The following is a 14,723-nucleotide window of genomic DNA, read 5'->3' as shown; positions in this document are numbered from 1 at the left end:
CCAGGTTCCTTGAAGCTTTAGGGTCAAAGGTGTAGCTAAAAGGGTTGCAGGTACCCAGGCAATCTTGAATCTCTGCCTCATTGAAATACATGAGAATTAGGTTACATTCACACAGCCGTTGGAGGTGGTATATACGACCTCAAGTTTGCGGCCGTATATATACGCCCCCCATAGGTCGGCAATGGGCACACGGAGTGGTACAGTGCCGCACATGTGTGGCACCCTAGCGCTTGGTACACAGGGAAAAGATAGGACATGTCCTATCTTTTCCCATATTACTTCGTCATGCACCATGTTTCTCTATAGAGGGGGTAGGGGTCACCCCTCCTCCTTTCCATCGCGGCAAACATATTCCTGTCGTGCATACAGTGGTGTGAATGTAGAATTAGGAATAGTATTTGTTTGGGGGGATTTTGCATTGGGGAAACTTTAACCCCTTCACGCTCCGTGGCGGATATATCCGCCACGGAGCGCAGTGACTTAGCGCTCAGTGGCGGATATATCCGCTATGGCGCTTATGCCGGCTCGGCTCTGGATCAGAGCCGAACCGGCATCGGGAAACACGGGGTACCGGCTGTAACTAATAGCCGGCACCCCAGTGTAACACCCGCGATCGGAGTTGTCTCCGATCGCGGGTGCTTAACCCGTTAAATGCCGCGGTCAGCGCGACCGCGGCATGTAACATGCATCTGGGGGATCTTTCCCCCACGATCGCCCCCCCGAACCGTTTTCGGGGGGCGCCGATCGTTGCTATAGCAACTCTGGGGTCCGATCTGGACCCCAGAGTTACTTGCAAGAATTGCCGGTAAGATGGCGTCTGTGACGTCATCTTACTGGCACAGTGCCAGCCTATGCAAGTGTATAGGCTGACACTGATAATACTCTGCAATACATCAGTATTGCAGAATATTATCATGAAGAAGCAATCAGATGATTGCTTGTTCATGTCCCATGGTATAAAAGTGAAAAAGTTAAAAAAAAAAAGTTATTCAATAAAAAAATAAAGTCATAAATCACTAAAAATGCCCCAAACCCCAAAAACATATAAAGAGACATATAAGTAAAAAAAAAAGTCTAAATCATAACACAAACCCCACATATATCACCGCGTCCGTAATAACCCGTAGAATAAAAGTAAATCATTATTGAACCCCCACGATAAACGCCGTAAAAAAACCTGTTATAAACCCTCCAAAAATTATGATTTTTACCTTTTCAATCCCACAAAAAATGCTATAAAATGCGATCAAAAAACCATATGTACTCAGACATGATACTGGTGCAAAGTACAACATATCCCGCAAAAAACAAGCCATCAACCAGCTCCGTAGCCAAAAAAGTAACAATGTTATGCCACTTGGAAGACGGCAATACATAAATGATAGATTTTTCCCCACATTAGGGTTTTGTTTGACAAATTTAGTAAAACGTAAGAAAAAATATTCATGTCTGGTATCCCCGTAATCGTATCGACCCATAGAATAAAGATAACATGATTATTAGTCTATACGGTGAACACCAAAAAAAAAAAAGTAAAAAATCCAGTACAGAATTGATGCTTTTCTACTCCTGCCCTCAAAAAAAGTTCCTAAATTTTCAACAATAGGTGATACCAACCCCAAAATGGTAACAATGGAAAAAGCATCTTGTCCCGCAAAAAAAATGCCGTCACATGGCCCCACTAACGAAAAAGCGCAAATTTTATAGTCTTCAAAAGGGGCCAATGAGGAAACTAAAATCCTGGCAGCTGCAGCACCCTCCTTCCCTTCTGCGCCTCACCGTGCGCCCATAAAACAATTCACAGCCACATGTGGGGGGTCTTTGTACTCAGGAGAAATTGCAGAACAAATTGTATGGTGGGATTTCTCTTTTTATATTTTGGAAATGTGTAAATTTTAGTGCTAAATGAACGTATAAGGGAACAATATGACCATTCTAAATTTCACCTCCATTTTGATTCAATTACTATGAAGATCTCAAGGGGTTAACAATCTTCGTAAAAGCTGTTTCTGATAGTTTGAGGGGTGCAGATTTGAAAATGGGTAGATTATATAGGGGGTTTTGATGCTAAATATGTAAAATTTCATTCAAAACTGTATTTTTCCCCAAAATAGTCAATTCTGAAAATCCGGAAAAGCGCTATTCTATTTGTAAGCCGCGTGACGTCAAAATAAATTATCCAGACATTTCAGAAATTATGAAAATGTAAAGTAGACAAATGGGAAATGTTATTCAGCAACTTATTTAGGTGGTAAATCTATCTGCCTGAAAACGCAATGATTTAGAATTTCGAAAATGGCAAATTTTTCAAAAAATTTATCATATTTTCTTTTTTTTGTAAATAAACGCAAAACTTATCAGCCAAAATTTACCACTAAAATGAAGTACAACATGTGGGGAAAAAACTATCTCAGAATCGTTTTGATAAGTAACAGTGTTCAAAAGTTATAACCATATAAAGCAAAGCAAGTCAGAATCCAAAAAATCGGGCTGAGCCTTAAGCTACAAAATGGCTGCGTCCTTAAGGGGTTAAGGAATGACATTCTTCTATCTATTTGAAGGGAAACGTTCCTTAATCTTGCAATAGAGAATATATGTCAGGTGGCTGGTAGAATAACTGCTAGGACCTCCAGCAATTGGTTGAATGGGGGACCAAAAGTTTTACTGAGTTTTCATTGTGGATTGAAATCAATACATTATTCAATATTCAGGCTGGTAGGAAAGAGCAGACAGACAGCAGAGATATTACAGTAATGAGATTCAGGAATCGTTTCCATTTATTTATATTTTACATTGAGTGTAATAACTTACACAAAGTGTTTTTCATTCTTTGGGATTTGTTGTCTCCTCATTTATCCGTATACTATATGTGTATTTCAAAATACAGTCAGCAATGCAAAGAGTCCATAAAGCAAGGCACAGGGATACGCTACAAGCAGCTGCTGTCCTTCCATTGCCAAAGTGGTGATAAATATTTTTGAAGCTGAAAAACTGCACCATCCAATGACACCTGCAGCTAAGACTGAACCAGCGATTCCCCTAAAATAAAGTGCAAAGATATAAATAAAAAACAAACAGAGTAGAAACAAAAAAAAAATTCACAATTTTACACATTTTATCACATTTTATTAAAGTATGGAGGATTTAATTAGATTTCTCCCAAAAAATTATTTGAACTCATGTTTTTTCATGTTATTCTTCTTTATTTCCTGTTTAATAATCTTTTAATTATATTTTTCACCATATCAAGTCATTATACTTTCGTTGTAGTAGAAAGGTAAATTGATTCCATGAGTATGAAAAGATTCAAAATGCCTCCTAATCTGTAGTATTAGGGGGAATGTGCAGCCCGTGGGTACCTGGGAAAAATAGGGAGTTACCATCAGGAATGTACATCCTGATCCTAACCTTATAGGGTTCTTAATTATTTTGACATTGGTCCCAGGGTCCTCCCATCACCACTGGTCTCTGTTGGTATACACAGGCTAAGGTCACAGGCAATGGTGGGTACACTTTAGATGCAATGTCACTCCTGAGCCTCTGTATACCAACAGAGGCCTGTGGTGTGGTGGGTGCTATGTTGGACCAGCAATAAGGACACAAGTAGGTTTATACACTCCAGTTTTCTTTCACAACAGGTGATCAGTGATGATACACACATTCATTACACAACAAATTGGCTCAGACAACACATGTGCAATGAATGTGAAATCATCAAGTATGTGTTTTCTTCATACAGGTTCAAATGGGAAGATGTTGAATTGGCTACAAGTATCCATGAGAGCTGTACGTAGTGTGTGACACCCGGAACCTAGAGAGCTCATTAAAGAACAATTACCAATAGGATAAAGGATTGTAAATCAAGCACACTGACATACTGCTGTGTACCTCCTCTGCCAGGATCTGCTCTTCTTTTAGCTTCTTTAAAAATCATGCAAAATGAGCCCGAGTGGCTCCGGTTCCATAGGAGTTAATAGAGCCTGGAGCCCCTCAGGCTCATTTGCATATTTTTTCAGCCCTTTATTTCTTAAAAATGGGGGCATAAGAAGCTTAAAGAAGAGCAGATCATGCCTAACCAGAGGGATCTCACACCAATATGTCAGTGTACCTGGTTTACAATCCTGCATCCTATTGGTAGATGTCCTTATTCAAATATAGGACACTTACACTATATAGATAAAGTGCTTAGAAGGTGCTTAATGCTTAGATATAGTTGCCAACTGTTATCATTGGTGCTCCTGCTCTTGGACCCGTAACTCTTTGGGGGGCCCATTAGGGAAGCCACAATGATAATCCAAATTTCCCCTCTTCTTTTCAACTGCATTGGTGTTTTCAGGACACCGTTACCCTAGAACAGTGATGGCGAACCTTTTAGAGACCGAGTGCCCAAACTACCACAAAGACCCACTTATTTATCGCAAAGTGCCAACACAGAAATTTAATTTGTGATTTATACTCCCTTCTCTGTCACAGTTTTCACTGAGGACACCAATAAAGCAGAAAATAGTCCCAGGTAGTCCTGTCACTTTAAAATAGCTCTGTGCACAGCAAGTCCTGGGCTGTCTGGGACTGCAGGAAGATACCTGGAGTCCTCTCTGGTGATGGCCTGAGTGCCCACAGAAAGGGCTCTGAGTGCCACCTCTGGCACCAGTGCCATAGGTTAGCCATCACTGCCCTAGAAGGTTGTGGCAGAGCTGGAGCAAATACATATGAAACTGCTTAAGGGGAACCTGTCAGCAGAAATTTACTGTACCTATTAAACTATTACCAGTATGTTGTCAAGCAGCTTTCATGACCCAATGTGGTGGCATCAGCCAAAAAATCCACTTTGTAGTGATATATACACTAGTTGTATAATATCATGGAGGAGAAGAACTCAGCACTGAAGTTAAGCTCTCCCCGGCTCCTCTTCTGTGATTCACATCATGCACTTGACTTCCGATGACCCAGTTAGGATGATCCTGGACATGAAGGCATCAAACGCAGCAATGGAAACATTTACATCTCACTTCATAGTTGATTTTCTGGATGATGCCACCAGTCTGGGTCATGAAAGAAACACTTATTAGGTGACTTTCCACTGACAGGTTCCCATCAAATTGCAAGGCAATGTGCAATAAATTAGTGAGTTTTGGGTTGTAGTTTGGACAGTCAGTCCCTAAAAGGGTTCACCATCACTGCTATAAAGTAACCCAACACACCAAAAACGGCTCTGAACTAGGATGATGTTTGTGACTTAGAGGTGGCAACTCAAAAGGCCCCTTTAAGAAACAACTAACAGTGAAGGTGAGTAAATCAAAGGAGCAAACTGGAACACACTACATGGCACCATGTATGATGACTATATATGCCTAATGTATAGTCAAATTTTGTGGATTGGAAAACCCCTTTAATTATTACATTGAATTTTCAGCTTTCACAAAACATTTCTACGTGATTTATGCCTTTTCCTAATATCCCAATCATTTGTTTTCTTTACAACCTTTAAAATCTGCTGCAAGAAATTTTTTATTAGTTAAAAATCGAGATAAATTATGTCTTAAAACAATATTATTTACGGCGAGTGTCTAACATTCATTGTTATGGAGACATCTATGCTAATGCCATATGGAAGGCGTTCATAGTTTAATGACTTGGCATTACATCTTCTAAGCTAAAGTTACCACTTTTTATGTGCCTCATCATGATTCTGCTTTCCACATGACCATAATGCTGTGACAATAGTCGGGCACATAAATTAGGCGCTTGATATAGTGTGCCAGAGCCAGTTACTACAAAGCTGTCAGGCCCATATTTCTTTCTGCTTTTGCTTAATGTGGAGACGTATACTATGTCCTAGAGATGATCTAGTTATGTAGAAAGTCATATTTCATGTAATGTGTATTCAGTACAATTATAATAAGAGAAAAGTGAGGGAAATGTGACTGGAATAGATAATGGCAGCTCAGCGGGTTAGTATTATACAAAGGGGCACAATATACAAAAGCAAATAGAGAAGATACTGATATAATTATAGTGAATGGGATCCGAGCTTGATGTATACCTGGACTGCTACAGCACAATGGACCGAGTTTGCAGCTTCTATCTCCATACTGTGGGGGACATGTATCGCTCCTATTGCGCTCTTTTTCTTCTTTTTAGTGAGACATTCCACAGTTTTTGACTTTTTAGGTGCTTTTTAAGTGCAGAATCAAACAGCGGACCAAAGTTAGATGCCTCCAAGATTTATTGCAATAGCCGGATTTATCTTTGTAGCCCAGATGTTTGTTCAACTTGTGCGACTTTTGGACTCTGAAATTGTCCCATTCTTCCACCTAATAAGTCCCAAAACAGAGCATGCTAGATACATGGGGGCACATGTATAATAGTTTTTCGGCTGCCACTTTTTCAAGTTTCCTGAAGTTGGCCTACTCAATCATTGCAATGTATCTTACGTTTTTTCCCTTTGTGATACATGTGATGAACGCGCCTGTGCAATCAGGATTTTTGAAGAAAAAAAGAAAGTAAAAAACCTAAAGATCCATATATAAAGGAGAAAGAAAAGATCAAGGAGCTCCGGTCAGAGTAACTTTTTAATACTTTAATGCTTGGACTTTTTTCTGGATCGGTCCTTGGCTGTATGTAGCTCCTAGGAGAATGTAGTGTGCAACACATTGGGGCTCATTTACTTACCCGGTCCTGTCGCGATCCAGTGGCGCGTTCTCCGCCATTCGGATTCGGGTCTTCCGGGGATTCACTAAGGTTGTGCGCCCGATGTCCACCAGGTGTCGCTGCTGCGCAGAGGTCCGCCGGAGTTCACCATCCTATTCCTGGTCCATGTAAGCGTGTGTCAAGCAACACTTTTTTTTTTTGAAATAGCGTGATTTTTCCAAATCCGTCAGGTTTTCCGACAGCCTCGCCCCCCGTTTTTCGTTGCATGCAAGCCGGCGCCGATGTGACGGTAAAATTTGGAAAACTCGGCGGAAAAACGCGATTCAGACCCTTAGTAAATGTGCCCCATTGCTACAGTTTTTTATGTGATGAGTTGTCTGTTTAGTCTCACTTTAGCAACTTCTTGTGGTCGGCGACTTTTTAGTCCTAATAGTAGCTGCAAAAGTAAGTCTGGGTCGAGCATGCTCTGTTTTGCGACTTATAAGGCGCAAGAACGGGACAATTCCAAGCCTAAAAGTCAAACAAGTTGAACAAACATCTGGGCTACAAAGATAAATATGGCCACTGCAATAAATCCTTTTGTGCCTAAAACTTTTTAGGCACAAAATAAAGATAGATGCAGTCCAAACATCTACAGATAAATACGGCACAGAGACTCAAAATCACTATGTGATGAATTTTAGCCTGCACCCAAAAAAGTTGAAAAAAGAGACAAATCTGCACCAAAAAAATGTGCAAAAAAGCCAAAAACAACACCAGAGATTATCATAAATGTCCCCCATGAGTTGAAGTGGCCAACCCCTTTAATAGAAAGGAGAACAAAACGTGCTGAACCCATTTATGAATTGGAAAATACCATCACAATGGAGGTGATAAAAAAAAATACATTTTTGTTATTTTTATTTACCTGCACTGTTTTTAAGACTTTCATTGTGAAATCCAAATGACACATCCCCTTTATTCTTTGGTCAGTACCATCATAATGATATCACATTTGTATAGTTTTGTTATGTCTTAATAAAAAATGTCTTTTTAAAAAAAATGATCAGTATTACCATACTGCTGTTACTTTGTTCACACTTTGGAGCACAGAGCTGTGTGTGGTATCATGTTTTGTAGGACAAGCTGACATTTTCATGGATACCATTTTGGAAATTGACTGTTTGATTACATTTTATTCTGCTGTGAGACATATTGGGGGAGATTCATTTCATTTTCGGCATGTTGCGGTTGGCGGATGGTGGCTGGAGAGCGAGCAGGTGGGTGAGCGGCGGCCCACCAGATTTGTTATAGTTTCCGCCAGAAAAATGAAGGAAACTCTGGTCTACAGATCGAAACTGGCACCGTTACCAGGTGCCATAGACCTCTATGGGGGTCATGATCTGGCCACAAATTTTTCGGTCTCCATAAGGTTTGTGTCCGTGAGGTCTAATCCTGACATGTATGTGAACATACCACACCAAAAACTGCTCTGAACTAGGATGATGTTTGTGATTCCGGTACTGTAATTACGCTTTATGTATGGTGGAGTATTCCTGCAGCGAGGCAGGGACCCTAGCATGATAGATGACTATGACACTGCAAGTCCAGGTCCCCACGCAGTGTTCACTGCAGAAGGATACACACTGGCTGATCATGCTGTGTGAAGCGGTCTGAGTATTATATTATTATATAGGAATATAAGTGCCTTGATGGAAGATCTGGTGCAGTAACTACAGAAAGGGATGTTCTGATAACATACAGTGGTCATAAACAGTAGGGATCCCCCATCAATCATTGACCTATGCTAATAACAAAAAGCCTCATTAAATATTACATCATAGTCTATTATTACTAATTTTCTGCATCTTTAGTATTATTGAAGGGTTAAATCAGTGTCAATTCCAGGAAGCGAACGTATGTGGCTACTAAATATCTTGGCGCTACCAGAATCCCACAGCTTAATACCTCCGTAATCTGTTTTGCCCTGGTATAAATGACATTTCTTTCCTCTAAGATGCGGGTTAATCCCTCAATCAGAAGGCATGGATCTATAACCTCAATCCTCTGACATGAAATCTCATTAAATAATCTCTTTTGGTCCATTTTCTTTATTTAAAAATCTATCAGGCATCATGTGAACTCAGTCTATGAAGTGAAAGTAGATCTTTATCCTCTAATTGAAATGGCTGCACATGAGCTCACAGAAGGAAAGTGTTACCGAAGACTTAGGACATGTGAGGGGGAAGCGTTCGAGAAGACTCAGGACGTGTTCTTACTCTGCTACTTTTATTAAATGTAGTTCTTCTATAAGGTCAAGGTTAAACCCGAAGGTAACAATGAACAAGGGCGTAACAAGAGACAATGGTGCCCTATAGTAACACATGATATGGGTTCTCAATCTACCATGTGAAGCAAGCACCCCCTCTGTGATGTCCATGTAAACAGGGGTTAATGCCACGGTTTTTGGCAGGCTGCTACCTCTGTGGGGCTGTCATGGCAGAATTATTCAGTATGTAATACTATCTTTTATTTGTCATGAATTGAGTTTCTGTTTAAGGTCCACAAACACTTATGGGTGGTCGAGTCTCAATGAATACGGTGGGTTAGGCCACCATTTACCTCATGTGTATTGATAAACTTTGAAAATGGAATGGAAAGCAAAAGGAGGGAGGGCTAAGAGAGGTTTGGGGTAGTTTGGTAGAATTACCCTTGTACATTAGGCGGCGATGAACCTTGATAGGTATCTAGGGTGGGAATAATGTAGAGAAGATTTCTGCATATACCGGATCATCTGCTCTCAGTTATTAGTGGTTTGTTAGTGGGGCTTGGGATTGTATAGTATGTTCCTCTCGCGTTTCCACAGATCTATATACATATGACATATTAAGATGAATTATTTTTCTATGTCCAGAAGGATGACTTAATATATGATCAGGACCACATCTCAAAAGCTTAAAGGGACAGTGTAATATCGTAACTAGGTAACTAGGTTTTCGAAGAAGTTGCAGACATAAAACTGTTCATTTGTAAATCAAAATTAATATCTGCAAAGTCTCTAGAGGCAGCTTTAAAGTACAGTTTAAAGTGTAATTTTGGGGTCTTTTATATAATAATTTGTTTCTGATTTATAACAAAAAATAGTCTCTAAATAATCCCCTTTGTAAATCTCTAACTAAGCATTGCTAAGAGACACTGTACACATTCTCCTTTAATAGCCTTGCTGCCTACGTTAACTATACTATCTCTGTCTGTACCTACTTTTATTACATATGCATTCATTGATGGTAATTACCTGGGTCTGAGAATTCATAGATAGATAATGGGTAGCATGGAATGCAAATGGGTCCATGGAAAACAAGAGTAGATGACAAATCCCAATGACTACAATGGGTTGGTGTCCATCATTTACCATGCTGCTCTTTGTTATCTCTGCTTTTTGACTAAATTGGTGTATAATGAACAGGGAATAGTGGACTCATTGGGGCACATTTACTTACCCGGTCCTGCGCGATCCTCGCTGTGCTTTGTCCAATGAGAATGAACTTTGCCGCAATTCACTAAGATCGTCTGCCCGATTTCCTGCATCTGTCGCTTCCTCGCTCAAGTCCGCTGGAGTTCACCTTCTTGTTCTCGGTGTATGTAAGTGCATTGTCTTGCGTCACAATTTTAAAGTTAAATCCTGCGCTCAGTCCGAATCCGTCGGAGTGTCCAATGGCCCGTCCCCCGATTTCTGTCGTATAAAAGTCGGCACCAAAATCCGATCATGTGCGACACAATCCCCTTCTAAATAGCTGTCAGAGCGGAGAAAATCCCTAAAATTTGTATAAGTAGACGAAAGTGCGATCCGCAGGACCCTTAGTAAATAAGCCCATTGTGTTATCCAACCGGTTGGACTTTGAGCCATCACTAAGGGTGTTATTCACCCCTCTAGTATTCTAATTTTGAAAGGCCGCTACCTTTGGTCATGGTCATGGGGTGCATTGTGGCTGGCCCATGTGGATTAGCAAAGCACCAGGAGTCAGGCAAAGATATTCCAGTAGTCAGGGCTGGTGGCTATCAAGCAGAATCCAAGTAAGTATCCTTAGGTCAGGGGCAGGCAGAAAACAGACAGTCTCCAAGGTAAAGGAACAGGCAGATATGGAACGGGTCAAGCCGGGGTCATAAACAGAACACAGAACCAGAATGAAAGTCAAGAGGAGCTGAGGTCAAACACACGTGCGCTGGGCCTGCAAATCTCTAGAACTGATGCGCCCCCACACTTGAGAACCCAGAAGCAGACAGCCAGGAGCATGACGGTGTTGAGTGACCAGAGAACGCTGTTGAGCATGCCGAAGACCAAGAAGAGCAACAGCACAGTGGCTACAAATGGTAAAGTTTATAACAGAATATCCAACGCAGAATATAGTGGATATGTAGCTGAAACTTACAATAAAGAGCATTCCAAACAAATTAGACGACGGATAATAATTATTTCTGTTAATCTCACCTACTACAGTCACTATAATAATAGAGTGCGTGGCAGCTTGCGGTTATACCAGCAGATTTCCTGTGATTTCCCTATTAATTATTCATACAAAACCCTGTGATGGTTTTATTTGGGTAAAATCAATTAGGCAAAACTGATTGCTATGACATTGCTGTGAGCAGAATCATGTAGTGTGTAGTATAATAGTTCTCTATTATAGTACAACAGAAAATACATCACATTTTTCTAGATTACAATTACTCTTACATTTTTTTCAAAAAATGTAAAAAGTTAAGTATCTCTTAAATCACTTATTTATACTTAAACACATTGGAGGGTATTTGTTAAGGTTTTTTTTTAAATGCAAGCCTTAATTTCCACTCCCCCCCCCCCCACACCAGAGTACACTGGATTAACCAAACAGGCTTCTTAATAAATTTCAAAAGGTGCAGTCTGCTGGTCTCCCCTGATCTCCACCAGGTTTTAATGATTTAGACAAAGTCAAATCGGGTCTAAAATTCAGAAGAATTCTTTGCCATTTTGTAGATGAGGCTTTAGTAAATGGGGTGGGTCTCCACCCACTCCCCACCCCAACCTGTTGCGCTTCACCCCCACCCATCCCTATAGTGGCGTGTGGGACACAAACATGGTGACATTACACTGATTTTTAGAAGCCATGTCTGCCAGAAAACTGCCAGACAAGGCTTAGTAACACCCCATTGACACAATTTTGGTCTCATTGCAGCTCCTGCACCAAATATACCCAAAAGACTAGGATTACTTTGGCACTACCCCCAAAGAACTGAATTGGTGCCAAATCTGCACAGCACTTGAAGGCGCTAAATATATATTTGAAAATATCCAGCCCCATTCTCGATAGTAGTTGCAAACAGCTAATCTGTGTGGGTGCCAGTTGTCCGACGCTCAACAAGGATAGGTCAGATTATAGATTAACATCTATAACCTGGAAATCCCCTTTAATGCAGTTCTAGCTAATACTCAGATTAATTTCTGATTTGTTTATTGATGGAATAATCTCCTGAAGGGCTTTATGAAGCTATACGTCATCCTCCGCAGCCTGTTGGCATGGATTTGTTTCTCCAGTCACAGATGAGTACGGTGACATCTAGCAGACATAAGGCAGCGGTGACACAGCTGACGGCCCGCAGCAGAAATGTGTCCAGGAATGCCCTCGCATATGTCTTTGAAAAATACAGCTGCATGGTTTTGACATATCGGCTGTGACATACATACATACTTGATATGTGTATGGGAAATCATTTTCCGTTTTCTAGCTCAGACTACTGAGGTGGAAACATGGCATGGGTCCTATCGGCGCTGAAGAGATTGCGTTGGCTGCCCCTATCATCGGTTTGGAATTACACGGCTTCTTGTCGTCTTGCATTTAGAAAATATTTTATCCTCAGACATTGTTTAGCAGGACAGATGGTGTTCCCTGCTAAGGCTGCCGGGTCTGATCTTTCCCGCACTTTAATGGATAATCTGCTTCTGATTCCAGCTGTTGTCTTTGATTATTCTTCTATACGATGGTCACTCATCACTTTCTGTACTGCTGTGACCTCCCTCTCTGCAGTGTGTAAAATAATATATCTCTAGCCAACAGAAACATGGGGGCGGATGAAGTGACCCTGTCTAATAGTCAGGCTGCATAAACCGGCACCAGATCGATCACACTGGCGGCTAATGCATGGGTAATCCAGTAAAACTTTAGAAGATCTATATATTACCTGGCTTAGTTTAAACCAGAACAAATTTGAGAAAATTTTACACAGGTTGTACCAATATTGATATCTAGCCAGAAATCTAGTCCCTACCAATCATGAGAAAGGACCCTAACAAGAATTTGGGGGTCTTGTTTTAACTAATTGATGAGGGGCCAGCATGTCTCCTGCAGCTGCATTTGATGCCAGGATAGAGAACAGGTATGTAACATGAGAGACTGTACCCTTAAGATGCAAAATAAGCATAAGGGGGGATATTTATCATACGCTGGCGCTCGTGCGCCAACGTATGATAGCCCCGCCGCTGCAAATTTGCAGCCCGATACATGAAGAGGCTTCTGCCTCTTGATGTATCAGGCTGCCAGTAGCGCAGCGTTTTTCCTACGCCAGGCAAGGCCTGGCGTAGAAAAATACGCAACCGGCGACTTTTGACGTATGAAAAGTCGCCGGCAGCAGCGAGTGCGCAGGCGCAGGGACAGTAACGCCCCGCGCCTGCCCACTCCAGTCCGGCCGCGCCCCCCGCTCGGCCGGCCGCGCCCCCCCCCTTCACGCCCCTTCACACCCCACTGGCGTGAAGGTGGCAGATTGAGAAAAATAATCGCAAAAGCTAGCAATAAGCTAGCATTTGCAATTATTTCAGGGCCTCTGCGCCACCGGCGGTGCGCAGAGGTCCTGATAAATATCCCCCAAGGAGTTTAGTTTCTTCCATGACCTGTGTACATGGCCCTCACCTAGCAAAAGCAGTTCCCTGCACTGTGCAGATGAGATGCAATGACATCGAAACACCTCTGTGCACAGCTGAGAGTCTGTTTCTTATGTCGAAGATATGCTGGTTTGGCTATTATATCGCATTATGTTTTTTTGAAACCTTCATGCTTGATGTAAAGGGGATTGCCTTTCAAGGTAGCACTGAGGCAAAGTTTTCCTTATTCTACACTGCAAAATGTGGAAAGAGAGAGAAAGTGGGCCCTGATAGTAAACTCCCTTTCCATCTGTCCCTGACTGTTTGTCTCGCTTATCCTAAGAAGCAGGGGACAACTGATTGATGTTCCTTTCCTGCCTCAAAGTGCAAAAAACAGAGACAAAGACAAGACAGTACAAACAGTGCAGACTAGTTGCTAGACCTGGGTCAAAGACAAGACAGCACAAACCAAGGACCTAGAGGATAAACGCAGTACAAAATCAACAGGCAAAAGGATAGTTTCAATTCAGGTAAAGGGTTAAAATATAACAGAGTAAGAAAGGCAGTGATTACAGTAGCTAGCTAAATATAACTATAGCAGGCAAAGAATACTGAGCAGGAAGAGCTTATATGATAATCCATCGTCCCAGCCTAGAAGGGTTCACACTAACAAAAATAGAACAAAATAAACAGTGTGTCCTTAGCTGTACCTTACAAACAGATGATGACATAGAGAGAGATGTAACAACTTATTTGCATATTTCCTTCCCAGAATCCCCAGAAGAGCATACATGGCCATACACCTATGTAGCTCCACAATGTGTTGCATTTCTTCCATACATAAATGAAGTAGGCACAGATATTACTACCTTCCTGTCTCTTTTTGTGTAGTGATTCATGCTGTAGGTGCCACTACTAATTCACACTATACTAATAAGGCGAGAAATGAGTTTTTTTCCCTTATTATTCATGCTTATGATGTAGCTCATCCTGTTCTACATAAAACCTGATTATCAGAAGGTTATAGTTGCAAGAGCTTTATAATTTCCAGACCCTGCGAATAAGCCGTATACAATTACTGAGATGCCCTCTTTAAACCCACAGAAGTCAAGTAATACCTTGCATCAATACATAATACTATTTCCTGTAAACAGAGAAATGGAAAATGAAGTGGCTTAATTTCTGTCCCGCACACAGATGC

The 14,723-nt window shown here is 41.3% G+C and overlaps 1 protein-coding gene across 1 annotated transcript in view; it reads right to left on the bottom strand.

The window, feature by feature from the left end:
- Positions 1 to 2,774: 2,774 nt before the first annotated feature.
- Positions 2,775 to 14,723, bottom strand: part of YIPF7 (Yip1 domain family member 7) — a 34,810-nt gene continuing 22,861 nt past the window's right edge. Inside the window, exon 6 of the mRNA XM_072132302.1 lies at positions 2,775 to 3,039. Within this exon, the coding sequence (XP_071988403.1) occupies positions 2,877 to 3,039 (163 nt within the window). The 3' untranslated portion in view covers positions 2,775 to 2,876. The remainder of the gene's footprint in view (positions 3,040 to 14,723) is intronic.

The sequence above is a fragment of the Engystomops pustulosus genome, chromosome 1 (assembly GCF_040894005.1).
Source record: "Engystomops pustulosus chromosome 1, aEngPut4.maternal, whole genome shotgun sequence".
In the NCBI taxonomy this organism is placed as follows: Eukaryota; Metazoa; Chordata; class Amphibia; order Anura; family Leptodactylidae; genus Engystomops; species Engystomops pustulosus.
The sequence above is the reverse complement of the archived record's forward strand: the minus strand, read 5'-3'. Positions and strand labels throughout refer to the sequence as shown.